General features: G+C 65.2%; 1 protein-coding gene across 1 annotated transcript in view; it reads right to left on the bottom strand.

The window, feature by feature from the left end:
- The window catches only part of TBC1D22A (TBC1 domain family member 22A), a 152,449-nt gene that overhangs the window by 101,732 nt on the left and 24,005 nt on the right, over window positions 1-26,712 (bottom strand). Inside the window, exon 5 of the mRNA XM_054582600.1 lies at window positions 504-574. Coding sequence (XP_054438575.1) covers window positions 504-574 — 71 coding nt within the window. The remainder of the gene's footprint in view (window positions 1-503; window positions 575-26,712) is intronic.

The following is a 26,712-nucleotide window of genomic DNA, read 5'->3' as shown; positions in this document are numbered from 1 at the left end:
AGCCCGGCCGCGCCCGAGTCTGGCGCCGCCCGCCGCCGGCCCTGTCCGGGGCCCAAGAGGCGGCCGGGCGAGGACCGAGGGGGCCGGGCTCTCCCCGTCGCAGGAACGAGCAGCCCCTGACCTCGCCCTGTCGCCCTCACGCCAACACTGCCGTGGAGAAGCCGGGTCAGAGAGCTGTCCCTGTCACCAACGCCTCAGGGTGGACACAGTCTCCTACGCTGGAACTTTCTATGCCCCAGGTATGGCAATCTCATGAAGGTTTTTAAACAATACAATCGGAGAAAGGGAATGCAGCTGCCGTAAGCAACTGCTTGTCGTTGGCGGCCAGCCTGTCAAACCAAGCCAGAAGGGGAGCGGAGGCTGGACGCCACCTCAGCCGCACGAAGGCCTGCGTCGCAGCAGCAAGACCGGGCGCCGCCACGCTCTGGCCAGGCGAGGGGCGGGGGCGGGGCCCCCCAGGAGGACGGTGGCAATGAGCAGGCCCAGGTCGCTGAGACACTTACTGAGAGGAGCTTCCACGTAATCGGACGAACCGGCTTAGGGATCCCAGACCAGCTCAGCTTCCGCAGCTCCTCTGTTGGAAAGAGACAAGGAGAACAGCTTTACAAACAGCGAGTACCCCCCCGCATGCTGACACCGTCCCCCCGCCCTGGTTCCGGGGCACAGAGCCCCACAGAGGAACCCAGGAGAGCCTAGCTGGTGAAAATCCCGGATGCCGATGTTCTCCGTATCGAGACGAGTTACCACGCTGCCCCAACCGCGCTGCATGTCGCCTGCCCACCTGCGCCCCTCAGACGGGACATGTCTGTAAATGCGCCCCGAGTGTCCCCAGCACCACCCTGGGGCCGGTGAGCACGGCAGGGGCCCGGCCGCCTCCTGTGCTTCTCTCCCCCGCAAATGCCTCCTCCCCAGCTCCACACCTGAGCGAGGCTTTCCCCTCTCGTCCCGCCCCCCTCCCTCCCGTCGGCTGTAAGAGTATCTGAAGGGCTGGCCCTCCGGCCGTGTCCTGGAGGCGGGCCTGTGCGTGTGCCGCGCTGACTGCGGGTGGGGCCACACTGCACCCCCCAGGACAGCGAAGTCCTCGGGCGGCCGAACCACACGGGTCGCTGCCCCTGCACGAGCACCCACAGGTGGGATGGTCACAGGGGGCGGGGCTGGCCAAGGACAGAGGGGGCAGGGGCACAGCAGGGGACAGAAGGGCAAGGGTGAGGGCCCCGGATGCCGTCTGACCTTCCGTGTCTCCTTGGGGGGTCCTACTCACATGCCCTGAATGGCTAGAAAACACAGTTCGATTCGTAGGGATGTCAACACTCAGTTGATCCTACTGAAACTGAAGTCATTATTTCTCTCCTTAAGTTACGGACCTAGTGAACAATTAGGTTCTTCTAACAGCTCAGAGCCGATGATTAATACCAGGAATAAAAGAAATGATTAAAGAGGCAACTTTTGTAATATAATCAACAAAAAAACAAAGTCCTGACATCTAATCTTTTTCCAATTACTGAAGTCTAAGCAAAATGAGCAGAGATCACATGGGCAGAAGTCCCAGCCATAACCTGCCTTTTGCAGCAGCCTCAGGGGACAGAAGTCTGCCCCAGCTCCCCGGAGGCAGCACGGGAGCCGACCGGACCCCCGAACGCCACCGCCGGGCACTCACCCTCCGGCTCCCAGGCCTGCCCCGCAGCTGGGGCCCGGCCTCCTGCCGCGGCTCCTGGGAGCAGCCGGGAGCAGCCGCATGCGCCGTGCTCCCTGGACCTGCCACCTCCAGGGAGACGCCCCCGGCGGCTCCAGACGGTGCAGGGAGAGGCGAGGTCTGGCTCCCCGCCTTCCCGTCGGAGGGCGGCTTCCCCACATGCCCTCTCCGGTCCCCCGGACAGCTGTGGTGGTCCAGGCCAAGACCCACTGTGCACATGAGGCCGCGGCTCGAAGAGGTTAGGGGACTGGGTCGGGTGGCACAGGAACTAAGGGACCTCCTACGCCAGGGTCTTTCCACTCTATGAACTGCCTGTATCCAAAGAGCTTTGTGACACTGACCGCTCTCACTCATGGATATGGGCAGCGGGCCCATCGCGGAATCCCCGCGGCCAGAGCAGAGCCAGGTGTTGCAGCAGCCCCGCGGGGGTGCCCCGGGCGAGAGCCGTGCCTCCCGGCCAGCAGCCCCGGCCGCTCTGCGGAGGTGCTGAACCCGGCTGAAGGGCAATGCCCCGGGGCCAGGCTGACAGAGGCCAGCTGCAGATGCCACCCCAGGCCTACGCGCCCCTCCCACCTTTCCACCAGAACCCCCCCCAGCCCCAGGACGGGGCGGCGGGGAGTCCCCCAGGGAAAACTGACCGCACCCACCCCACTCTGAGGGTGGGCCGGATTGGCTGGTGTGGTGCTAAGTCCCGCCCTCAGCAGTGACTAAGGAGACAGCTGACCCACTGAGCCACTGAGAAGAGGGCACATCAGCTGGGGCTCCCAGAGAGCCCTCCTTGCTCTTGGGAAGTCCTGCAGAGGCAGCCCTCTCTTGCTTGCTGAGAAAGGCGCTCAGGTCAGAGGCGAGGCCGGGGACTGCTACAGCCACCAGGCACCAGGCACGGGGCCAGCCCAGCGCTGAGCCAGGGACAGAGGCAGGCAGAGCTAGCAGGCAGCAGGGCCCGGGGTCCTGAGCTCAGCAAGGCGCCAGATACAAGCACCCTCAAAACCCACCAAGGAAGTGAACGAAAAGCGTTACTGGCACCAGCTGAACAAAAAACGGGCGGCAGCCTGTAAACAGATCCAGACGGGTTTGCTGGGACCCACAGGAACAGGGACGGGCCGGCCCAGGGAGGCGAGCAGTGAGCAGGGCTTGGGCAGCGCCTTCGCCCGCCAGCACCGGGCTGGCGGGGGGGAGGGTCAAAGGGGTGCACGGCTCTGAGCTCCGAGACCTTGCCTCCGCCCCGAACACGGCCACGTGACATTCACCCACCAGTGGCATGCGCAGGGGACCAGGAAGGCGTGCAGCGAGGCTGGCCAAGGGGAGCGCCCCGTCAGGAAGGTCTCCGTGGGGAGCGGCAGCCAGGGCCAGCCCTCCAGCCAGGGAGGCTCCTGGAGCCACAGTGCCGGGGAGCAGAGGCGCCCCCTGCAGAGGGGGCGGCGGCCGGGACGGTGACAGGGAGGGAAGAGCTCCGCCCAGAGGGGCATGCAGGATACAAAAGCAGCGACAGGTTCCCAGACCTAAGGCGCAAAATTACAAAGCTGTGCGCTGTAGCGTTAAAAAAACACCCTTCTAGTCAATGCAAAGCCAACCAAAATTCCGATGGGATTCACTGACTGTGTCTGAACTTTGGTAAAGTGACCCCAGTTCACTGGAAAGACCAGATGCACCAGAACAGCCAATAAAAATTATCAAAAAGGATAACGGAAAGGGACTTGGCCTAACAGGTAAGACAACGTGTGACAGCTGCAGCAATGAAGGCAGCGGGGTCCCAAGAGCGAGGCCACGGAGAAAGGGTCGAATGCGGAGCGAAAGGCTCCGCTCAGACCTGCACTCAGGTACCGTGGAAGCAGTGTTTCGAATCGAGGGGCCTGTCAACCAGCGACATCCAGACAATTTGACTATGATTGGAAATTCAGAGAGCACAGTGGTCTGTGTGGACACAAAGGGAAAATAAAAAGGCTACAAGAAAACAGAGGAGAGCGTTTTGATATTTGGAGAAGGAGAAAAGGGCTTCTCTGCGAGGCACAAATCCGGAAACTAAAATCAGAAGATTTGCAAATTGAAGTTTGAAATAAACATACTGTCCAAGGCACTGCAATATTAAAGAAGCAGGTGACAGACGCGACAAATACCTGCAACAGATACTATAAAAGGTTAGTATTACTAACACATAAAGAGCACATACAAAACTAAAAGAGTTCAGTGTATAGGAAATAAAAAACTCACAGAAGAGGAAACAGAAATGGCTACTAAACATACAAAAACAGACACATCACCTCAATGGTGATCCAAGAACCACAAAAGAAAACAAGCACCCTGTCAGGATCCGGCGGGTTCAGAAAGAACAGCGCCGCACGAGTGTCCAATGCCCTCCCCTCCCAGCTCGGGAAGAAGAGCTGCGAGGGAGCCCTGACCGCCGCTCCGACGCCATCACTCTCTTCTCAGAGACAGCGAAAGGCGCACACGCCCCTCCGAGCCGTCTAGGTCCACGCACGGATTCTGACAGGTGGTGTCGCCACTCGGCTCAAGTACTTCCAGATGTCCCTTCTGATTTCTTTGATCTGCGAGTTACTTAGAAGTACGTTGGCAGGTTTCCCAATACTCGAGGATTTCCGGGGCCCCTCACTGCCAGGCTGATCTCTAACGTGCAGCACTCGGTCACCTCAATCCTTCGGTATTTACCGCGCCTTATTCCGGCAGCACACAGGCTCTGCAGGGGGAGCGGGGGAGCACACACTCTCCCGCCGACGGGCATGGTCGTCTGTCCGTCGATTAGACGCAGCGGTTGACGGTGCTGTTCCGACCTTCCCCCTCCTCACCACTGTACATGTGCCCTTTGCACCAATTTCCCGGGGCCGGGCCGGAGCTCCCGCGCCCATGGCACGTTCTCTGCTCCCCAGCGCTCGCTCCCGGCCTTGTGAGCTGGTTTCCTGGCGCATTTAGAGGAGATGGTATCTCCTTAATGAGTGGAACCTTTTATCACAACAGCATCCCACTGTCTCTAATAAAACTCTTTGTCTGGATGTTTACTTTTTCTGGCATTCTTCTAAGCCAGGAGCCTTCTCTCTGCCCCCGCCCTTTCACTCCCACGGCCTGAGTGTCCGCGTGAAGCCTGTGTCCGTCTGGCGGCCCTGTCAGCTTCCTGCCCTGTTTCTCTTGGAGTCAGACTGCAAAACCACTGGTCCTCGAAAAGGGAAAGCTAAATGGTAAGAAGAATTTTAACAAGCTTAAAATAAATGAGAAATAAGCAGCCTTTCTTTCTCTTCAACAGTGGATTTGCTTTCTGAAAAGTAGAATCTCGAAATACTCTCATGAAAACAACGCCAACGCCAGCTCCATGCACATCTGTACTGAGAAGGCTGCGCCTCTCGCTAAAACTCCCACTCGGGAAGTCGCCACGGCAGACGCTCGTGACCTATGGAAGCAGGCGGCACAGAAGCGGGCGGCACACGCGGGACACGGGCCGGGGACCCGCCCGGCCGACCCGCACGGCCTTGGACAGTGCCCTGCTCGCCCCTGCACGGTGTCCCCCTCCGAAGGCAAAGGGACAAAAGTGCCTGCCGCGCTCCGTCACAGAACCTCCCCAGGGGACAAGGAGGTGACACATGCACACGTGTGCCCGCTGTGACACCGCAGGGACACGGCGACCAGAGTCTGTGGTGCTGACGGGGGTGATCGCTGAGCACACTCTGCGAGCCCAAACCAGAACGCAACTGGGAATCACCTGCCCAAATGGGGGTGAACCATCACAGTGACACTGAACCAGAAGTCTGTCACAAAACAGTGTATGCAAAGGGCTCACAACTGTAAGCCCTTTTTTTGCCTAAAAAGCCAGGAATAACAGAAAAACCTACCCATAATTTGAGCTGTTTTTCCTATACTCCATCTCTTTTTAACTGGTTTTAATTCTGACTTTCTAACGCTTTTATTAGAAACACTGAAGGAAAGGGATCCATGCACATCACAGCCGCCTGGGTCTGCAAGGGAGCCTGAGCCGGAGGCCGAGCCGCGCGAGGCGGGCCAGCAGACCCCGCGCCTTCCTCCTCCTCCTCAGCCCCCGCCGGGCCGTCGCCACGCGACCGGGCTGCTGAGTACCGCTGTGCGAGCTGCCCAGGGGCCAAGCCGCTCCAACACGCCGCTGAGACTCCTGCCCACACCCGGTCACGCCGCAGAGCGCGGTCCGTCCCAGCCACAGCCCCGCGCCACGCCGGCCTCGGAGGGTCCCCTCGGGCCCCGCCCCCCAGGGGCTCCTGCCGTGGGGGGACGTGTGATCCGAGAAAGGGGCGAGGTGACAGGCGGAGCAGAGGTGGCCCCCTGAAGAAGGGGCACCAGCAGGGGTTCCCAGGCTGCCCGAGAAGCGCCAATGCTGTGCTCCCGCCCAGCAGCCCTGCCTCCCCGCCCGAGGCCTCGTGGGCACAGAGGAAGCTTGAGGCCTGGCGTGATGTGATTCCACGCATACGAATGCCCAGAAGAGGAAGTCCACAGGCAGGGCACGTAGTGTCGTGGTCGCCCAGGGATGGGGGGCGGGCAGGTGCCGGGAACAGCCGCTGAGGGCCGGGGACGCTTTCTGCGCACGGAGACTCACCGTAGCAACAGTCACACGACTCCATCACCCTGAAAACCGCCGTGGCGCACGCACACACGCACGGCCAATTCTGTCCCAACAAAGATGTTAAGGAGCCTTGGGTCAGGAATTCCTGCAGCTGCTCAGCACCCCGGCGGCCCCCAAGGAAGGCACGCTGGGGCAGGGGGCTGCTGGCTGCAGGGCGCAGCGACAGGGCGCCGGCGCCGGTCGGGCTGAGGGCGGCGGCGTGGCTCCGCACGGGGAGGGACAGCGGGGGTCCGGAGGCAGCAGGGCGGCGGGGGGGCGACGGGGCCCCCAGCGGCCCAGCCTTCCTGGCCCGACTCGAGCCCGGCCGGGCCTGCTCGGTGGCTGTGCAGACCCACGGACGCACGCTGCGCCGGCCTGGAGGGCCTAAGTGTCCAATAACAGGGAACTCACTAAATTGGTTCTAGCCATTTCTTACTAACAGGAAATCCAGAAACACACCCAAAACGTGTAAGGGAAAGTGGGCGTTTCCAAGTGCGCCCTCAGAAAGCAGAGCACGGGCGCCGAGCCTGTCCTCGGCCCCCACCCCGCCCCCGCCCTGAGCAGCCGCCACCTGTTAGTCCCTCACAGGCCTAATTACACGGCTTCCCCTTCAATACCATCGATCCCACAGCCGCTGCCGCGTGGCATTTAATTAAAGGAAAGGCTACTGCTACTTCCCGTTAAAAATCTAAGTCCTGCACAAATTAGAAGCTCGAGGTTTGCTCCTCTGCTTTCCTGAGGACCCACTGACGAGAGACCCTCAGCCACCTGTGATTTCTGCGCTAAAATGTAAACAGACAGGCAACGGGGCTCCGCTCTGCCCGCCCCCCGCCGCGGGGAGCGAGGCTGCAGGGTGACAGCCCCGGCGGCGCCCGCTGCTCCAGTTCTTCGCAACGTCGGCGACGGGCCTGGGGCAGCGAGTGCAGTCCTCCCCACACCACGCGCGGCGGCCCCTGACCTGAGGGGGCTCTGGGCCTCGACCCCGTGTCAGCCTAGGGCCCTGGGGTGGGCCCCACCCCTTCCGGTCCCCTGTCTGTCCAGCGCCGGCTCACCCAGCCCGCAGCCCACAGCCCTCCCCCGCCGGGGCCCCCCGCTGTCACCCGTGGCTGAGGGGTCCGCAGAGAAGGAGCGGGACACAGCCCAGGCCAAACCCGAAGACAGTCTCGTCAGGGACAGGCTCGGTTAATTTCAGGTAAGTCGCAACGTAATTAGGAGGCAAAGCAAGGTGACCTCACAGCCCTCGCATGTGACTTCCCACGGAGGTGCCTGGAAGCAGCCTCGAGAGGAAGACCCAGGGACAGTCACAGACCGACCGCAAGCCCACTGCTGGCCCACGCGGCCCAGGCCCACCGGCTCCATCGCGCCGGAGCCCCTACCGGGGGCGGCTCCACGGTTCACCGCTGACCGCTGACCGCGGACCCCGACCCAGGGGCCCCGCCCTGGTGCCCCACCTGCGCCCAGGCCACGCCCCAGGCCGCGGCACTCACCCCCCCTTCCCTGGGCACCCACCTCCGCTCCTGCCAGCACAGCTGCCCTGGTTTCAGCCTGTCCGCCCCCCGAGCGCAGAGCGGCAGCCCTCGCCCCTGGCCTTATGGCCTCATGGGCAAGAGGACGGAAAGGTGACCAGCCACCGAAACCCCAGACCCGTGCCCTGCAGCTCCGCCTCCACCGAGGCCGGCAGCAAAGGCTGCACCGGAGGGCGGCACCAGGCCCCGGGGGCTCACGGGGCACCCCCACCCCCGCCGCCCGCCCCAGCTGCCAGCAGGCCCAGGAGGCAGCGGCTGCCCCGACACAGCGCTGACAAGCACTCGCCCCCAGCGGGCTCAGGGCCCTGCTCTCCGGGCCCTGCTCTCCGGGCCGGGGAGGGGGGCTTCGGCCGGGAGATCGATGCCACAGGCGCAGCGGCAGCCCTGAGTGCCACTAGACACTGAGAGCGCTCTCCTGAGCCCTCCACTGCCCTGGGGCACCGTGGGGGAGGGCGGGCAAACGCTCCAAAGCCCCTCTTAACAAGCCCACACTTCCGGAGACCTGAGCCGGTGTGGCGACATCAGAGGGGAAGCCCCGCCCACATCCGCCCCAGGCACGTAAACCTGGGGGGCCTTGGGGAGGAAAGGGGGATCTGCAAAGACAAAGGGGAGGCTCTGCCCCCGACTAAGAGCCCCCAGCGTGTGCAGACACACCCGAGGAACAGAAGTGGGGAGCACGGGTGGCAGCAGGAGCCACACCAAGGACCTGGGGGAGGCGCCTGCAGCAGCCACTCGGCGTCGCCTTCCAGGACTCGCAGGGCGGACACCTTCTGCCCGCAGGCCCCCAGGGTGGAGCGACCTCGACAGCCTCCCTCACACACAGAACCCAAATGTCAAACCTAGAGCCCGAAACACAGCGAAGGCCCCGGGTGGACCCCCGCCCCCAAGGGCCTCTGCAAGGCGGGACGGGTCGCTGCAGAAGGGGGACGGGCGCTGCAGGCCCGGAAGCCGCCCACCCTGCCCCGGCCCCCAAGGCCCCCGGCTCCCGTCTAGAGGGCGGCGATGGCCCACCCCCGGCCCGGCCGCTCGGATGCTGGGAAGGGAGCCCCGCCGGGGGGGGGGGGTGCTGCCCCGGCAGGCTGCTTTCAGGACACGCACTGAAGTACAGAGGTGAAACGACACGCGTCCGGTTTGCTCTGAAACACTACGGCGAAGGGACAGGAGGGCGGCCGGGCCGACGGCGTGGGGCGGCAGCAGGCCCGTGCGCGAGTCTGAAATTTCTCTCAGCACAGCCGGTTTGGAGCACCCGGAGGGGAAGGCGGCCCAGCCCTGCGACAGTGACGGCCCCAGCCCGCCTGGGGGACCCCGGAGGAGAGAGCTCCCGCCCTCGGCCCAGGCCCTGCCGGCCGCTCACACGCAGCCCCGCGCGCGTGCCCCTGCGCGGCCTCCCGCGACCTCCGCGGGACGAGTGCACCTGCGCGAAGGTCCGGAGCTCAGGCGGGCGGCTGCGTCCCCACGCCCAGCGACGGCCATCTGCAGGAGGGACGCTGCTCGCTCGATCATTCTCACCGCAGGTCACAGCAGCTCTAGGTCGTTAACCTCCTTGTTTGAAAGCGAAACACTGCCGCACACCGTGGCACCCGTGCGCCGTGCGGAGCGCTGGGCGCTCGCTGCCCCCTCACTCGCTGGGGCGCCCTCTGGGGAGGACCAGCCGCAAAACCCCACGGCGAATTCCAGTCCTTGTCCCAGACAGATGCGTCTGAGCCGCATCTCAGCGGTGACCACAGCGTCTTCTTCGCTGAACCAGCACCCTGACTCCGCCGAGCCCCGGGGGACCCTCCGCAGGCCTGTGCCGGCGGCGGCTGCAGCCAGGGCTCGGCCCTCCGGGACGCCCGGCCCCACGTCCTCCGGGGGCTGGCGGCCCAGCTCGCACCGCCACGACAGGCCCTGCCGTCCGCGGCGTGCAGCCCGCGCACACTCATCGCTCTCTCACCTTCAAACACAGGAGTCTAATATTTTGAGCATAATGATTTTAAGGAGCTCAACAACTTCTGTGCATGCATTATTCATTTTGTGACACAAAACTGTTATTTCACTGAGATTACTGTAAATCGCTACATGAAGAGCTGGCTTGCATGAACAATTAAATGATAGATATGATAAACTAGATTTATAAGCTTTATGTTCCTACAACATAAATTCCTTGAATGACTGAACTCAGCAGAGCTGGAAAATTCTCTCAGACGCCAGGTCTGTGGATCGGCAGCTCCCCCATCAGCATCTGACAAAAACTGACTGCGTGCGCCCGAACGAAAAATGTTTAACAGAAGGTTTAATATTACTATGGTAACCGCAGCAACTTGTTTCAAAAATGAATAATAGCTCTGTTAGGTGCTTCATTAAAATTTTTTCAACCAAATACTGCCCTTAATCTTCTCAATGGAACAAAAGATGTATTCAGAGCCCGTGGAGAAGACTGGAAACAGGGCCAGGCCCGCCGCGCTGCCGTCTGCTGGAGGAGGCCGGGGCCGAGCCAGCTGCGCCCAGCGGCCGGGGCTTCCACCCAAAACAGCGCCACGCGGGTGCTGCCCTCTCCCCACGGCACCCTGAGCACCCTCGCCACCCCGGGCAGCCACGCGGGCACCCATGCGCAGGCGCCGGCCCTGTTCTCCAGAGGCACCGGGGCCCAAGCACCGGAACCAAGATCCGACTGCAGGAGGGCCCCCCCGCCAGACCTCCACGTGGCACTCCCTCCCCACGTGAGGGCGCTGTACCTCCAGGACAGCCTGGGCGCCCCCACCCCCACCGCGCCAGGGCCCCCTCCTGCTCTCCACCGGAGACCCAGGACCGCGAGCCCGCCACTGTGCTCAGATAGGCCGCCCCGTCCCCCACCCCGGCCACGCCCCATCATGCCTGGGACAGCCTAGGGACCCCGCGGGGCCCAGGCCGACGCACACAGCCCAGCGCTGCCCAGGCCCCTCCAGCCGTGCTGCTGCCCCGATGGCCCCCGCCAGCTCTGCCAACCCCGCCCTTCCCACCCCACGCCTGTCTTCCGCGGTGGCCCTCCCTGGTGACCTTGTGGTCGCCCGCCACCGCCTCCCCCTCCCCCTCCGGCACTACGCTCGTGTCCACGAAGCCTTGCTCAGGGGCCGTGTGCAAGGAACATGGGTGTGGGAGAGGGCAGGGGGTGGAGGCAGGCCTCCAGCAGTGGCGAATCGCGGGTCACCAGCGTGGGGTGGCTCGGTGCCATGGCTGATGCCGGCCCCAGGGAGCTGTCGGGTCCCTGCGCTACCGGTGAGCGCTAACCACTTCCTCCGTCGGGCCCCGGGCGCAGACTCTCCTGAACTGCCCCAGACAAAATGCTGTTACCTCCCGGGTGAGACTCTGAGCCGGGGGCACTGGCGAGGCTCAGGGCACTGGGCTCCGCAGGCTGGCGGCCGGGGGGCCTCCGGGCACACTCCGGGCGCCGGGCTCCCACAGCAGCTGAACCCCGCAGCGGCTGAACCCCGCAGCCGAGGAAGACCGCTCTGGAGAACCGGCCGGAAAGCGGGCAGGAGGCTGCCCGGAGGCTGCCCGGAGGCTGCCGGGACCAGGCCCCCCGCACCGGGCCACCGCAAGTCCTCCCTCTCAAAAACGCCCGGGCGGGCGCGGCCTGTCCTCTCAGCTTTGGCCCCACGGGAAGCTGGGTCTTCTCATCGCCAGGCCACCAGGCCACCGTCTCAGGGCTCGGGAAGCCGCAAACCCAATGTCCGCCTCCTGGGCCGTGCCCTGCCCGCCCTGCTCCTCCCGGGGCCTCTCCGGCAGTGAGACCGCGCCCCACCCACCAGCGCCACAGCCCACTGCCGACTCTGCGGCCCCCCACGGGTCCCCAAGCCCGGGCATCTCCCCCGAGACGCCTCTCAACCTTTTTTGCCACCCACCCTGCCACCCTGAGTGGCGTCCCCTCTAGCCTAACCGCCCAGGAACCAGATGGCCTCCGCACTGCCCCCCCGCCCCCGCCCGCCAGGATGCGCGTCTTGGCGCACCGCGCGCGCGCCCCAGCCCGAGAGCTCGCTTCCCTGTGAGGATCGCCCTTTCCTGTCTGACGAGGCTGCCCCGGCCATGCGCCACCTCTGGCCAAGGCACGTGCGTGGGCGTGACGCGCTGCACCCTGGCAAAGGCGTCCCGCGGCACGGGGGCGGCACCGGCCCCTCGCGCTCACGTGGCCCTGGGCCCTGAGGACAGTCCCCGCTGGAGACTGCACGTCCCTCTGACGCGGGCCCGGGCCGAGGACGCAGGGAGCTGCCTGGAGCAGGGCCTGTGCCCACCCGCTGCCACACAGCACAGGCGCCCCGTGCCTTCTCACTCTTGGATACCGGAGGGCTGGGTGTGAGACCACAACGGCTGGCCCACTGTTTGGTGTGCACAGGCGGCCCTGCCCTCCGGAGGCCCCTGTGGGTGGAGCTGGGAAGCCCATGTGATGAGCACCGGGGCTGCCACCGCCCACGGCCGCCAGTCCCCGCACGCTTCCTGAGCCGGTGCAGCGGCGCCGACACCGCAGTGGCCCGGCCCAGCTCCTCGCCCTGCACACTGCGCCACGCCGCTGCCGGTGCGCCCATCTCCCCGGTGCCGGCAGCAACTGGCGCAGGGCCGTCTCCCTGTCCTTAGCACCCCCACTGCCTTCCGGTGCCAAGCAGAGCTGGCACCACCCACGCGTCGGTGGTCCCGTTAGAGACTTGCTGGTTTAGAAACACCAACACGTTCCCTTCTGATAAACGTCCTGCCGTCTGGACACATCAGACTGAACCTCACAGAGGAAGGGAGCCGCCTCTGGAAAGCAAGGTTAGAGGGAACCTCGGGGACCCGCCGAGGAGACCGAGAGCCGGGAGGCCACGGTAGGGCACGGACCCCGCGCCGCGTCGCGTCGCTGTGAGCAACAGCCTTCGGCAAGCAGGCCGTGCAGGTGCTCATCTCACAGCTCAGCCGTTCACGAACGACGCAGGGAGGCCCCCAGCGGGGCTTTTCTCTGGCCCTGACGGCTCATTTGGCCGCAGTTGGGGAGACATGTCCCTTCTGTGCGGGCACGTCAGCCGCAAGAGGAGGCGCTGTGTGGGACGCTCTTCCAGAGCTCCTGGCTCCCGCCAGGCCGGTGAGGGCGGCGGCCTCCAAAACACACCTCTTGAGAAATTCAAAATGCCCCCGAGCTTACTAAATACAGCCCCCGACATGGACTGTGGGACCCAAAAATGCAGGAAATGCACCCCGGCCCCAGGGCAGACAGAGGGAGCTGTTATCTGCTCCGGAGCGCGGGGCACACACAGGGGCACTGAGGGCGGGTGCAGGGGAACCCACCCGCAGGGGCCGGGGACCCATCTCGGGTCCAGCCCTGGTCAGGGGGCCTGCGCTTGGCTCCGGGGACTCTGCTCCTCGCCTGAAACGGGGACGCAGCTCCTCCCGCACAGGCTCTTCTGGGCACAAAGCACAACAGTATCGAGGTCTGTGTGCCGATGGGTGCGTGCGCGGGCGTCTGTGTGCACGTGAATGCGTGTGATGCGCACACACGCTCTGTGCGCGACATATGCTAAAGCACAAACAAGCCTGCGTGGCCAGAGAGAGGCCAGTGGCGGTGGTAGAGAGCAGCCCCCGCAAAACGGGAGCAGGCGACGGCCGAGAAGGCGGCATCGGGCACCGTGGCTGAGCCGCCGAAGCCTCGCCTCTGAGCCCCGGGGAGCCCGTCAAGGGCGCCAGGCAGAAGCCGCCGTGGGCAGGCTCCTGGGGTGATGAGAGCGCACGTGGGAGATGGGGAAGAGGAGGAAGGCCTTCCTGCGTCCCCCACACGGGCAGGCCCAGGGGTGGCAGGGACGTGAGCTCACAGCAGCAGTGGGAGAGGACAGAAAGGCAGGACCGAGGCAAGGGCTGCACCCGGCCTGGGCGGCGCATGAAGGAAACGCGCAAGAAAACCACGCGTGAGCAGCGAGGAGGACAGCTGGCCTATAGAAGGCTTGGCCCCCAGACTTCCAGTCCCTTCTTCTCCCTGGAGAGCTCACGGGCCGCCATATTCTACCTGCGCCATGTTGACATCTGTGGGCAGTCCGAGGGGGAATCGCACTGAACACGGGCCCCCGCCCCCGTACACCCTCCCAGAGAGGAGGCGACAGCCGGAGGACGGGCACACGAGAGTCCGGGCCACGGTGCGGGGCCGGCACGCGGTGGCCCCGCCCCTCCGGGCGCTCCTGGCCTCCATCGAGGCCCGCGGCGGCCGCACACGCGGAGGCCATGGGGCAGGCCCTCAGGGAGGGCTCCTGGGCCGCTGAGCACAGGAGGCACAGAGGGCCCAGTGCCGGGTGTTGGGGACAGGGTGGCGGGCCCGGGGCAGCCGCGTCACCCAGTTGGCATGAAGAGCTGCAGAGAGGCGGCAGCCCCGCCCACCGGGGCTGAGGAGCCTTCGCTGCGCCCCCAGTCGCCCGTGTGGCCCCTCGCCAGCCTCCCACAGAGCCCGGGGTGTGGCGTGGAAGCCGCCAATCGCGCCTCAAAAGCCCACCAGGAGCAGAGCCCCCACCTGCTGGGCCGGGCGGCATAGGCCGCCCACGCCGGCGAGGGGCTCCGGGCAGGGTGCGTCCCGGGCAGCGTGGGCAGGCCGCCACCTGCGCGGCTCAGGCACTGCCGGCAGCCAGGCCTCACTCCGATTTGGAAAGGCTGTCACTTCTGAGACATCGCTGGGCACGCCCGCTCCAAGGGCTGGCCCACGAGGGTGGAGGGCAGCAGGCTCAGGGTTCCGGGGGACGAGGTTGCTGAGGGGTGGTCACACTGTGGACCCGCAGACCCGAGGGCCCCGAGCCGCTCCCAGGCCACAGGGAGCCCACGGGCCCGACCCCCGGCCCCGACCCCCGGGTCGCAAGCAGGCCCTGCGCGCCTGGCAGGGAAGACTGTGCCAAAGGATGCAGGCGGGACAGGAGCCCGGCAGGCGGGACCGGGGCCCTGGGACGGCCACCCTCCGCCCACCTGTGCGTCAGCAAAGGCGGGACCCGGAGGACCGTCCCCAAGTGCCGCCGAGCCGTGTAACTTATAAATAGATCATGAGGAACATTTTAACATAATGTGCTTTCCAGGCACAAAGAACCATGTCAATCAACCCTGCAGCCCGACAGAGGACAGGGTCTCTGTTGACGGCTTCCTGGCAAAGGAAGAAAAACATTTTACAGTGAGCTAATCTGTCTTTCACCGAAAAAAATGGGAAGCAGAACCTGGATCCCCCAGCTTTCGCTTAACGCGCTCCGCAGGTGCGCGGGAGCCGACCCTAAGTCAGGAGCCGTCCCGGACTCAGTGGCCTCGGCCGCGCCCAACCCGGGCAACCCGGGCGAGCAGCCGCTGCGGCCAGGAGGATGGCCCGAGGGCCGCACTCACTCTCCAGGACCTTCCTGCTGGTGTTGCCGCTTATAAATCCGGTGTTCTTGTAAGGAGCCGGCAGCCGGCCCCTGGAACTGCCACCTTCAGGTAAAACGCCACGATCTGGCTCCCCTGGGGGAGGCTGAGTGTCACGGAGCTGGGGGAGGGGACCAACCTTTAAGACAGAGGCCTCCTCATCTAGGAAGTGCTGACCACTCGCAGGCGAGGCCAAAGCGAAGCAGGCCCTCCCGGGGCGGCTCACACAGCCAGCACGGAACCTGCAGCGAGGAGGCGGCTCCGGCTGTGCTCCGGGGAGGCCTGGTGGTTTCCAATAGATCCACTGAGCACCCGAAGAGCCAGAGAAGTCACCAACCAAGTGACCGGCAGCCCCGCCCCACGAACTCCATCACCATGTGTGCTTGATCATCGTGTCCCTTCAACTCTGAGGTGACGCTGGTGGCTGCTTTAGTTTGTCAAAGGATGCACCTGCTTCACCACGAAAGAGCAGGCGTCACAGGCCGGCGCCCCCGCCTTCCCTGCATCTGCCCATGAAGAACACGCAAGGCCTCGGCTTCAGCGTCCCAGCAGCCCCGCGAGCACGTGTCACTCACCCCGCGCACAGGACGGGCACGCAGAGGACACCTGTAGGTCACACACCAGGATCAGCAGAGCCGGGAGCAGGGACGCAGCCAGCCCCCTCCAGGCAGCGCGGCTGACGGAAGACAGGGATCACCCCGCACGGACAGGTGTCACTTCCATCGTCGCTGAGAGCGAGACGCTGGGCCCTGGGGTGCTCTGCAGAAACAGGCTCTACCTCCACAAAGACACAAAGGAGGCCGTGAAAACATCTCACTGCTTCCTCAGCACATACTGGAGCGCGGAGAAGCACTGAACCGGGAGCAGCAGGAAAACCGTGTCCAGTTCTCCGTCAGGGTGGCGATGACTTGGCCGTACGTCCTCGAAGCGGACTCACAGGGAGGCTGCGGGGTTCCAACCCTGGCTCCGCCCCCTGCGGCTGTGTGACCTTCTACCAGGGAACCCAGAGTCGCCTTCTCCAGCTGTGACGCGGGGGCCGGGAATCGTAGTAAGAACTCAACGCCCAGGCCAGGCCGCGCCGCCCGCAGAGACCCCGGCACCCGGGGCCCAGACGCCGGCGCGTCCAAGCACAGGTGGGCCATGGCCGTGCCCCGCCGCCTCTCTTGGCCGCCTTCCAGCCCCACGACGGGCAAGTGCCCGCACCCGCGCGAGCACCGCCTCTGAAAGACGGGCACCGATCACCAACAGCACAGACACAGGGGCCACTGACACATGGAAAAAAGGAAACTCGATCAAGTCCTAAAAACAGGCACGTGAGCACCAGGACATTTAAGGCCGTGCTGAGGGCGGGACACAAACGCACAACAGTAGGGATGCCAAGCGAGGGGCAGTACATGGTCATTAAATGTCTGTGCAAAAGGGTGATCCAGGAGGGCCCGGACCTACCGTCAAGGGAAGAAAGCACAGCGGGGAGCCTCTCAGCCGAGACGAACTTTTGTTTTAAAAGCAGTTTTTCATATTACACATTTAATATGTGAGGACAATTTTTATTTAAAACAACTCATAATCTCTTCTGGCAAGGAGGTATTACATAATTCATATCAGTGGAGAAAACAAATTTCTCTACATCTCTGCTTTGCTTGGAGCATGTCGTGGAAGAGATAAGGGACGAACGAGAGGCCAAGCCCCGCTGGTTCTTCTGTGCTGCACGGTGGTGGGGGGCTGCTCTGAGCAATTAACTGAGGGGCGAAGCGCCGCGCCCACCACACGTGCGATGGGGGACCAGAGAGTGGACCCCCATGGAGGACAAGGCCCCTGTAGGAAATTCCTGGTGGCAAAGAAAAAAAGACTTTAAACAGGGATATTTAGCGGCCGATTATTTACAGGGCTCTCAGGCTGACCCCTTCTGAAGCTCCAACCCTTCCACGAGGCCCGCTACACATTCAAATGCCGCGCTTTAAGGCAAAGTTGGGGCAAAAGAAGTGCGCTCCCAGGAGGTCAGCACGAGAAGGGGGCGCCGTGCCCGCCAGCTGGCCCCCCGAGGCCCCCCAAGGCCCCACTTCCCGCCGCTGCCCCCGGCGGCGAACCCCCCCGCACAGCCGGTACCCCGTCCCGCGGGCACTCGGCCCCGCGCCCCCAACCAGCCCGGTCATTTCTCCCCAGGTCCGCCCCATCTCCGCGGACGGTCCCCCTCCCCGACGCCTGCCCCAGCCCTCAGGGCCCCCCGAGGGCCCTCCCCTCACAGGACCCCCAGCAGTCCGCAGCCCACCGCCGGAGGCTCAGAAGGCGCCCCCACCAGCCCCCATGCTCTCGGTCCCCTGGGCCACCGCCACTCCGTGCCACCCCACTTCCCTCAACTGTGCCACCCCACCTCCCCAGAAAAGCCAGAGGGAGTTTGGAAAGCTGAAATCAGACACGTGAGTCTCTGCATGGAACCTTCCAGGTCTCCCGCCACAAGGCACAGGGAGGCTGAGCTCTGACCCTGCTCCCTGCCCCCGGGCCCCGCGCCCCCACCCCCTCCCGCAGCCCGGAGCCCCTGCGCCTGGTGCCAGCTCCACGCTCCTTGTCCTAGGAGGGCTCCCGCGGGCCCAGGGCAGACTCCCCGTCCTCCTGCCCCAGCTGAAATGCCACCTGGGAGGCGGAGTCCCCGCCCCCTGCCAGGCAGCCCCTCCCCCTCCGCTCCATCCCGCACGGCCTGGGGGCGGGGGAGCCCCTGGGCGCTGGGCCCTGCCCCGGGAGCCTCGCTCTCATGCGACACTCGCCCCAGACCTCAGGGACAGAGCCGAGACCCGAGGGCACGTGACAGCTCTGTGGGGGCGGCCGGCTGAATTCACGATACATGAAGGTAACACTCTGAACGGCATCGGCGATTACGATGAATCATTAGAATTAACGTCGCATCTCCTGGCACTTCCTCGGCGTGGCCACAAGAACAGCGGACTCCCGACGGGGGCTCGCAGCAGCACCCGCCCCGTGGCACTGCCGCCCAGGAGCCCCACTCGCGCTCCCTGCGTCCCGGCCGCACGGCCCCGCTGCTCCTGGCGCACGGGGGGGGGGGGGGGGCTCAGGGCTGTGCGGCCCGGGAGCTCATGCGGGTGGTCCCTGTTGGCCCCGGTCCCTCCCGCCATCCCGGCTCCTGAAACACACCGGCCAGCCGGCGCCTGAGCACAGAGGTGGGCGGCGCGGCCACACACAGCGGGAGGCGCCGCGGGCGAGCCGGGCGCCTCGCTCAGAGCCGGCCCCGTGTGAGCCGTGAGCTGTGAGCACTCGCATCCCACGGCGGCGCACGTGCGGCCAGGACGGAGGCCCAGCTGCCCACCGCAGCCTCCCGGCCAGTGCAGATGCCACCCGGGCACCCACCGCGCCACGACCCACCTGCCGAGAGCCCTCTGCGGGTCCTGGGCCTGCCGAGAGGACCGCCCTCACGTGGGGACCCCGGGGGCCGGCATGGGGCAGGGCCCCCAACTGCCGGAGGGCAGAGGCACGGCCATGAGATCAGCGGCATCCTGGAGGCCCTCCCCGAGGCCGCACAGGCGCCGGCCCCCTGGGTTTCTCCGACGCCGGCCACTGGCCCGCACCACACTGCTCACGGGCTCCGGCTGGGCCACGGCATGTCACGGCGATCGGCCGCAGTCTGGCGCGGCCCTGGCACCCCGAGGCCTCACGCAGCCCATCGGCCAGGCTCCGGCCACAGCCTGAGCCCTCAGCAGGGGCAGGCAGCCCTGCTCCCCACCCAGAGCGGCAGGCACCACACTTCCCAGGCCGCTGGTGTGGGGGAGGCCAGCAGCCCACGTGCTGAGCTTTGTCTTAGGGCCCCAGGAGACAGGTGACCGGTGCCTGCGTCCATGCCGCCCCATCTCCAGGCCCTGGGCCGTCCAGGCCCGGCCCACCCGCTCAGCAGGACCCCAGGGCCAGCCCCCCTTCCGCCCCGGCTCATCGGGGGACACAGGCTCACCCCGCTGCCCCTTGTGCCCTGCACACAAACAGAGCCCTGCGCGTGGCAGGCCCTGCTGAACCTGACACCACGGGCTCTCACATGAGCGCCCCATGGGGCTGACGCTCCTCCAAGCCCCCAGGGACGCGCCTCGCCTTCCGGAGGCCAGCAACTTGGCCCAGTGAGCAGAGAGAAGAGGAGCCCTCCAAACCGACGGCTTTTGCCTGAGATGAAGGTATGGGAAGCAAACGGCACAAGGCAAGGGAGAGACGCCCCTTAGCTCACCACAAGGACAGGTGAGGCCGCATCCCTTCTCAGACCCCCCAACCAGAGTGGGCGGGGCCAGGCAGAGGCCAGAGCCGGAGGGGGCGCTGGGAGGCAGCATGGGAAGAGGCGGTGTGGCCACACTGAGGGCGAGTGCCAGGTGCGGTGCCTCGAGCAGGGACGGGGCGGCGGGCTTGGGGGGGGGGTGCGGCCACGGGGCCTGCGAGGAGCCGAGACCCCTCCCAACGTGGAGGAGAAACCCGGGAAGAACTGCGCGCAGGGAAATGGCACCGCCTTCGGAAAGCCCAGGCTGCTTCGCGGTTCCGAGCCAGACCCAGCGTGGCGCGCGCCCGGGGCCACGGGTGCCCTCCCCCACCCGCTGCGGTCTCCATCCAAACCGAGCGTGGGCACCGCTTGCCGGGCTCTCCGCACGCCAGGCAGCGTGACTCACAAAGACCCCTTTGTGTCCTCCTGCCCAGCACCAGGCACAAACTGTGGGAACGTCCCCTAAGTAGGCGCGCAAATAAACCAGTGAGCGGACGACGGCGCGACAGGCTGCGGACGCAGACCGCGAGGGTCAGAGTGGCTGCCGCCTCCTGGGACGTGCCCCCCCGGGCCAGGGCGGCCTGGAAAGGCTGGGGCAGAGAGGCCGGAGCGAGGCGAACGTGAGGCAGAAGGGCCACAGCCCGGGGACAGGCCGCCCTGCAGAGGCCGCGCCAACAGCGCCCCGGCCCTCGCACGGATGAGACGGGGGGCGGAGAGTGGCCAGCCCGCAGCGGCCGCCGCGCATCCTCCCAACGTGCGCACGCTCCGGGCAGTGCAGACCGACTCCGGCCTCCTGGCGCGGCAGCACCTCGGGGCCCCGCCTCGCCTCTGGACCCCACCACGCCCAGGCCCAGGAGCCCGCCCAGGCCACCGCCCCCGGGCCTGCCGGAGGGGCCGGACCTCACTCCTCGCCCGCCCGGGACGCCGAGCCGGACGCCGAGCCGGACGCCGAGCCGTCCTGGGCCCCGGTGGCAGCCCAGAGAGCAGGCTGTCGGAGCGGTGGCCCTGCGGCCGTGAGGCCCCGCCCGGGACCGCGGCCGGCTCATCCGCGTTCACAGCGCGTCGGCCGCCACGCGGGGCCTCCGGACTCCGGTGCCTGCCTACCAGGCGCTCACGGTGCGTTGTGACTGAAGGAAACCGCAGGAAACAGTTGTCACTATTAATAAAAGGGAAGTGGGGGAGGCAATGAAAATTTAAAAGGAAAATAAGATTTCTCTCAAGAAAAAGCAGCCACACTGACCAAAGCAAGTATGAGATCTCACTGAAAATAACTGTGAATTCAGTGCTGAGTACTAAAAACCAGAAAGTGACTTTGGGAAATAGATCTTATACTTTAATATTTAATAATATTAACATTTTAATATTAATAAGTGCAAAATGCTGAGAGCCAGGAGCAGCAGAAAAGTTCAACACCACCCAAGAGCTTGTGGAAATCGACACCTTCGCATGCACAGCACCTGAAGCCTTCTGCTGCCGCGAGGGCCCCGGCCCAGCACCCGGGCGGCAGGCTCGGGGACAAAGCCCTCCCTCCCGAAGAACGACCCTCCCCCGCACCGGGACGACCCAGGGGCCCCGCGGCGGACGGGCGAGCGGCCGCGTGTGCCCGTCACCAGGCCACGCCACAGCACGGGGCAGCACGCCGGGCTGGCGCGCCGACCTTCACCGACCAACGCAGAGCAGGCCCCGCCTGCCAGGCCGCACACAGACGGCATCGGCCCGGACAAACATGAGGACAAGGGCGTGAGCCTCGAGGGAGAGCCGGGCAGGGCCAGGCCTGACACCGCACCCCGGGACGCAGGGTGTCGGCAGGAGTGCGGCTCTGGCTCAGTGCCCTCCGTCCCCACATCCCACACTCGGTGCGCCGCCAGCCAGCGCCTGCAGAGAGGACAGCAGAGGAGGGCGGGGCCACACCACAGAGGAGCTCTTTTCCCTCAGAAGCTACGCAGTGTCCCGGGGCTGACTGCTTGTTCAGCGAGCCCCGCCCACGGGGGCAGGCCTGGGGGTGGGGGCAGGCGCCCCAGGGCCCTGCAGCCCAGGGCGAACGCGGGCTCCCTCCTCCCCATCCTTCAGATGGCGTCTGAAGGCCGGTCGGGGGCTGCTCTCCCTGCCAAACCCCCGGAGAGAGCTCCTGGGGGCTGCCTCACATGCCCAGCAAGGACCCTGGATCGAGCGAGACACAGACACCCTGCTTTTGGAGCTCGCCCAGAACCCCGCCCCCCTTTAATCCCCACCCCGGGCAGCAGGACAGAGTCAGAGGCATGGTGGGTTCTGGCTCAGCCACTTCCACCCGAGGACCTCTGGTCCCACGGAAGACCACGCTGACCCGGGCCGGGAGGGTGTGCCACAGTCACTCGTTCGGCAGGAAGGGAAGAGCCCCCCAGCCCCCGCAGCCGGACCACGCCCAGTGTCCACGGCGCACCCCGGCACCGCTGGCACGCGAGCCTGAGCCTCTCTCGTGGTCCCGGCCCCAGCGGCACGGAGTCTGGGCAGCTCGGCCACCCGCAGCCCCCACGCGTGGTCAGGGCGTCACAGACCCGGTGCATCACGCTGTCCCGGAGGTCATGGAGCCCTCAGCTGAAAAATCTAATCGCAGGGCACGGGAAGACCCACCGCCTCACTCGGTTACAGGAATGAAACCCCGGGTTGCGTCCTCACGGTCACACGGAGAGTAACCGCTCCTGGTGGCTGGTGCCTGGCCACCCTTCACGCTGAGGGTTGCCATCGGGGTGTGGCCGGGGCAGCATGAGGCGCGGCTCAGGGGACGGAACGGCAACTAGCGCTGCACGTGGGGGAGGCGGCCCCCAGGCAGGCGGGTGGGCACCGTCACCACACAGTCACAGCGGCCTTCCTTGCGAAGAGGGCCCTGAAGACTTACCCTCTCAGCAGCTTTCAAAATGCAACAGAGCACCGCCCACCGCAGCCACCCGCCCCACCGTGCACCCCCAGGCCCCGGGGGCTCAGGACTGCAGTGGGCACCTTTGGGCGAGGCCCCCCACCGGCCCCCACCACCGGCGACCGCCACTCAGTCTCTGGGTCTGCGGGCGGGCGGCTGGGCTGCGGCCCGGGCCGTGGTTTGGCCCTGGGTTCCACGTGTAAGGGAGATCCCATGGCACTTGCCTTTCCCTGCCTGACCCATTTCGCGGGGCAGCACGCCCTCGAGGTCCACCCGTGCTGTCCACACGGCAACAGCCCTCGTTTTTCAGGGCTGAATGGCACTCCTGCGTGTGTGTGTGCGTGTGCGTGTGCACCCAGGGGCACACGCCGCACTTTCCTCCTCCACTCCACACGCGGGCCGTCCCTGTACCTCGGCCGCCGTAGACAAGGCTGCAGCGCCCACGGGTGCAGACGCCTCTCCGGTCAACGCGTCCGCTTCTGGGCATCAAGGCCACAGAGGAGGCGGGCGCGCACAGCCCCCGCCCCTGCCCCGCACCAGGGCTGCTCCAGCGGGAGGCGCTTCAGGTGGCCGCGCGGCTGCGGACGGACTCGACATCACTGAACGGCACGCTGTGAATGCTTAATAATTTTAGGTCTTGTGAATTTCACCTCAATTTTAAACATACATTTTACTTGAGAACTTGATGAGTCTTATGCCGTTCTGATACTTGTGAATAAAACGTTGTGCCAAATGCCTCCTGTCCCCTGCTCTCCAATACGTACGCTATAAAGCGAGTGGGAAGGGCACGGAGGACGGCTCGCGGTTCCCTGTGCATTTTGAAAAGGAGGCGGGAGGGACTCCCCAGCCACCTGACCGCACCTTCTTCTTTCAGAAGAACACTTCTGGAAGGGGGCCAGACACAGGCAGGGCGGCGGGAGGCGTGGGGGGCGGCAGGAGCCAGCACGCGGGCCTCAGGGGCCATCTGCAGTTCCAAACATCGCACGCGTAGCTTTCTCAATTAAAAAAACAAACCAACCCCGGTAAACAAGAGGCAGACCTGAACACCACCCACGGCCAAACTTGACACGAGAAGAACCTCGTGCGCCCTGTCGCCCGCCCCAAACCCCGAGGGGCGTCCCGCCTGCTGTGTTCGTGTTCGCCTCTGCAGGCTGTTAAATACGCCTCGACTTTGAGTAAGCATGTAAATTAAATGTTGACTTAGACAGATACACAATTTTAATAACAACTTTAAGTCAAGCCCATTTTGAAAACACACAACCATTAAAAGTGACAGCTCTGAAGACCAGCAATGTGGAAAAGGCTCAGGACGTAACATTGGCTGGGAAAACAAGCAGCAAATCACACCCACAGCCCCACTGCCTCCGTGGCAACGGTCTGGGGGGCTCCGGGGACCGGCGGTGGGGAGGCACACCACCAGCACGGCCGCCCAAGTGCCGGGCGCGCCCCGAGGCCGCCTCATCGCGCGTCCGGAACAACGGGAGGCAGCGCCGGGACCCCGTCTACACATCAGGAAACTGACGCCAAAAGATTTTTTAAATGCCAAGGTCACTCTGTTAGCAAATGACAGAGCACGGCCCAAAGCCACACTCTCGCTCTGCCCACTGTCCCCGACGTGCTGGGGTTTACGGCGGCAGGGCGCGTGGCGACCACGGCTCCCTGCTTTGCTGTCACGTGGTAGTTCTTACTTCTAGAACCTACGTGGGTTGTGTTATATGCGGAGTAAAATGGGTTTAAAAAGATATTCTGACCTCTTTAAGAATATCTTATGGTGAGAAAAACAATATTCGTTGTTTAAGCATTTGAGGCAAACTTGAACTTTTCCCTTTAGGACCTACTTACACACAGTCTAAGATTTCTCCAGAAGCTTTCACTTGGGCCTTACCATCTCAGGAGTTGGCTCAGAACCAAAGCCAAAGCCTCCTGGCCCCACATCACTCCCCGCCACCTCCCGCCTCCCGGCACCTCAGCGTGAAGGCGATGCTGCCCCTCCACACCAGCCCCCGCGGCCCCTCTGCTCTGGCCGCTGTCTGAGCGCCTCCCCTGACTGCAAGGACCTCCTTCCCGCGCTGCACCGCTGGCGACGTCACGCAGTTACTTTCCACCTCCCGCGCCCTGCGTCCCGGGTCCTTCGAAATCCCTCCCTGTTCCCTCACTCTCACCGAGCACGGCTGACCTGCACCCGGTCTCCAACAGCAGCTCCCGTGTCCCAGTGCGGGGCCAAGCAGGGTGTGACACGGGAGCAGCGGGACCTCCGGGACTGCAGCAACCTGCTGCCACCAACCCTGGGCAGGCGCCTCTTTCTGGGGTCCGGTCCCTTATAAAGAGGCCGGGGGGCCCCAGCCCCAGCCCTCAGCCCCCAGCCGAGCGCCAGCCCGCAGGCCAAGCCGCTGGAGCACGGGCTGCATTCCCGGCCTCCAGGCCTGGGGCTCGCCTGCTGTGCGTGTGCCGCCGGGCCGGGCGCTCTGCCCTGGCCGCCGGAGGTGACAATGGTGTCGTCACACCCGCAAGACAGTTACGCTTCCCCTGCCCCAGAACAAACTGAAACGTGGGGGCCACGGCGCCCCGGAAGAGACCCGCCCAGCCACGCGCACCCCAAGCCCACGGCAAGGACTCCGGGGCCCACAGCCATGCCAGCCCGGCAGCGAGGTGCCAGCCGCGGCAGAGGGTAGCCCCGCAGACCGGCCCGGCCCCCAGCACCCGTGGGCCATGAAAGTGAGTCTCCAACAGGTGCCGTGTTCTGCCAAGCAGGTGGCCACAGCCCACTGCACCCACGAAGCGGCAAAGCAAACCACCAACTTGCTTCTGGGCGCAGTGCCGACGGTGACTCCCGCTCTGTCCCGAGCAGCTCTGCTCCCAGCTGGGCGGTGGCGCCTGCTGTCCCAGCCACTGAGAGCGCCGCTCGGACACCCGGTCCCGTTGCCTGTGTGAGGCTCCGGCAGCCCCGCCACCAGCAGAGCCTTCGTGCCTCACCAACCCCCATCGGCTCCTCCGCCACGTCCCGCCGCCACGTGGGCAGCTCACCGCGCAGGCCTCTCCTGTCCCACAGCCCTGCGCACGCACCCTGCCGGGAAAGGGGGGTAACTCGAGACCTTCAGGTCACATGGGGCCTGGGAGTAGCAGAGTCCCAAATGGCACCCTGACCCCTTTTTCTCTCCAATTTCTTGCTTTTCATCTTAAACATACTCAACTCCCCTTCCTGTGCGTACGTTCTCTGGGCCTCCTGGGCTGAGCAGACAACCACCGGCTCCAGGAGGCCCCGCAACTCGGGCCTGGGGCTGGCGCTGGCTGCCCTGCACTGTCCTCGGACAGGTGAGGGCCAAACAGAGCCTCCGGGGGTGGGGGACGCAGCAAGGAGAGCACAGGACGCTATGGGACACAGGAGGACAAAGGGGAGCACACGGCCCTTGCTCGGCCCTGCCGGGGCGCGTCCCGGGCACTCCCCGTACTTCCAGGCTCCAGGCACAGGGCAAGCACTCAGCTAAGTTCGCTGTCACCCCCCGGCCACCGTCGCTGCCATCCGACAGCCGCCGCCACGGCCCCGCCCCGGAGCCCTCGGTGTGAGTCCAGGGAGCCCCTGCGGCCCGTCCTGCCCACAGCGAATCCCAGACCCTCTCTTCTCCTCTCCTTCCAGCTCTGCCTGAAGAACCCTTCCTTCTCGCTTCACCTGGGAAGGCCGCCGGCTGCAGACTTCAGCCACACCAGACGGGCCGTGGCCGCGGGGCGCTGCGACGCCCTGGCGAAGCGTGCGCGCTGCCTGCCTGTCCCCGCCAGGCCTGGGCGGAAGCCACGCCCTCTCCGCTCCACAGCGGTCAGAGGCCCAGTCCCTGGGGGCGGTCGCTCCCAGCCCTGACTCCCCAAGCCCAGCCCACCAGCGCCGGCCCTGGGGCTGGGCAGCAAGGTCCCCGCTCCTCTGCCCAGTCCAGACGCAGGGGCGGCCGCCTGCCACAGACGCGCCTCTGTCCCCGCAGGCCCCTGCCCCCTCGGTCCCCAGACTGTGGGTGACAACTCCCCAGCACACTTCGGCAAGTCAACACAGACGCACGCCCGTTTGTAGCCCGGCTCCTCTCTCAGCTCAGCTCTCTGCGTGTCATTCTAGCGGTCTGTGGTCATTCCCTTTTACATAAGGAATTCCAAAAAACTTCAATCATCCTAAAACAAAAATTGTTTTAAAATTTTTTTCAGTTTCCAGGACTAGATACAAGCCATGGGATGGTTTCTGGCCCTTGGGAGTCTCAGCTCTATTTTGGGGAGGTGAGGGGGACGCAGGTGGAACAGGACCCAGGGGGCTCGGTGTAAATGCCGTGTCTGGCGATGAAGACTCAAAGTTCACTCCTTCGCTTCACGCCCGACACACTGCATACGGTCGGAGGCCATTCAAACGCGTTCTGAGTCTCTAAACGTGTTTGGAACAGTGCCAAGCAGCAGCCATGGGTTAAA

Source organism: Pteronotus mesoamericanus, unplaced genomic scaffold (genome assembly GCF_021234165.1).
Source record: "Pteronotus mesoamericanus isolate MK-2021 breed Mesoamerican mustached bat unplaced genomic scaffold, CSHL_Meso_final contig_702, whole genome shotgun sequence".
NCBI classification, from domain to species: domain Eukaryota; kingdom Metazoa; phylum Chordata; class Mammalia; order Chiroptera; family Mormoopidae; genus Pteronotus; species Pteronotus mesoamericanus.
Note: the sequence above shows the minus strand (reverse complement) of the source record. Positions and strands in the feature narration are given on the sequence as shown.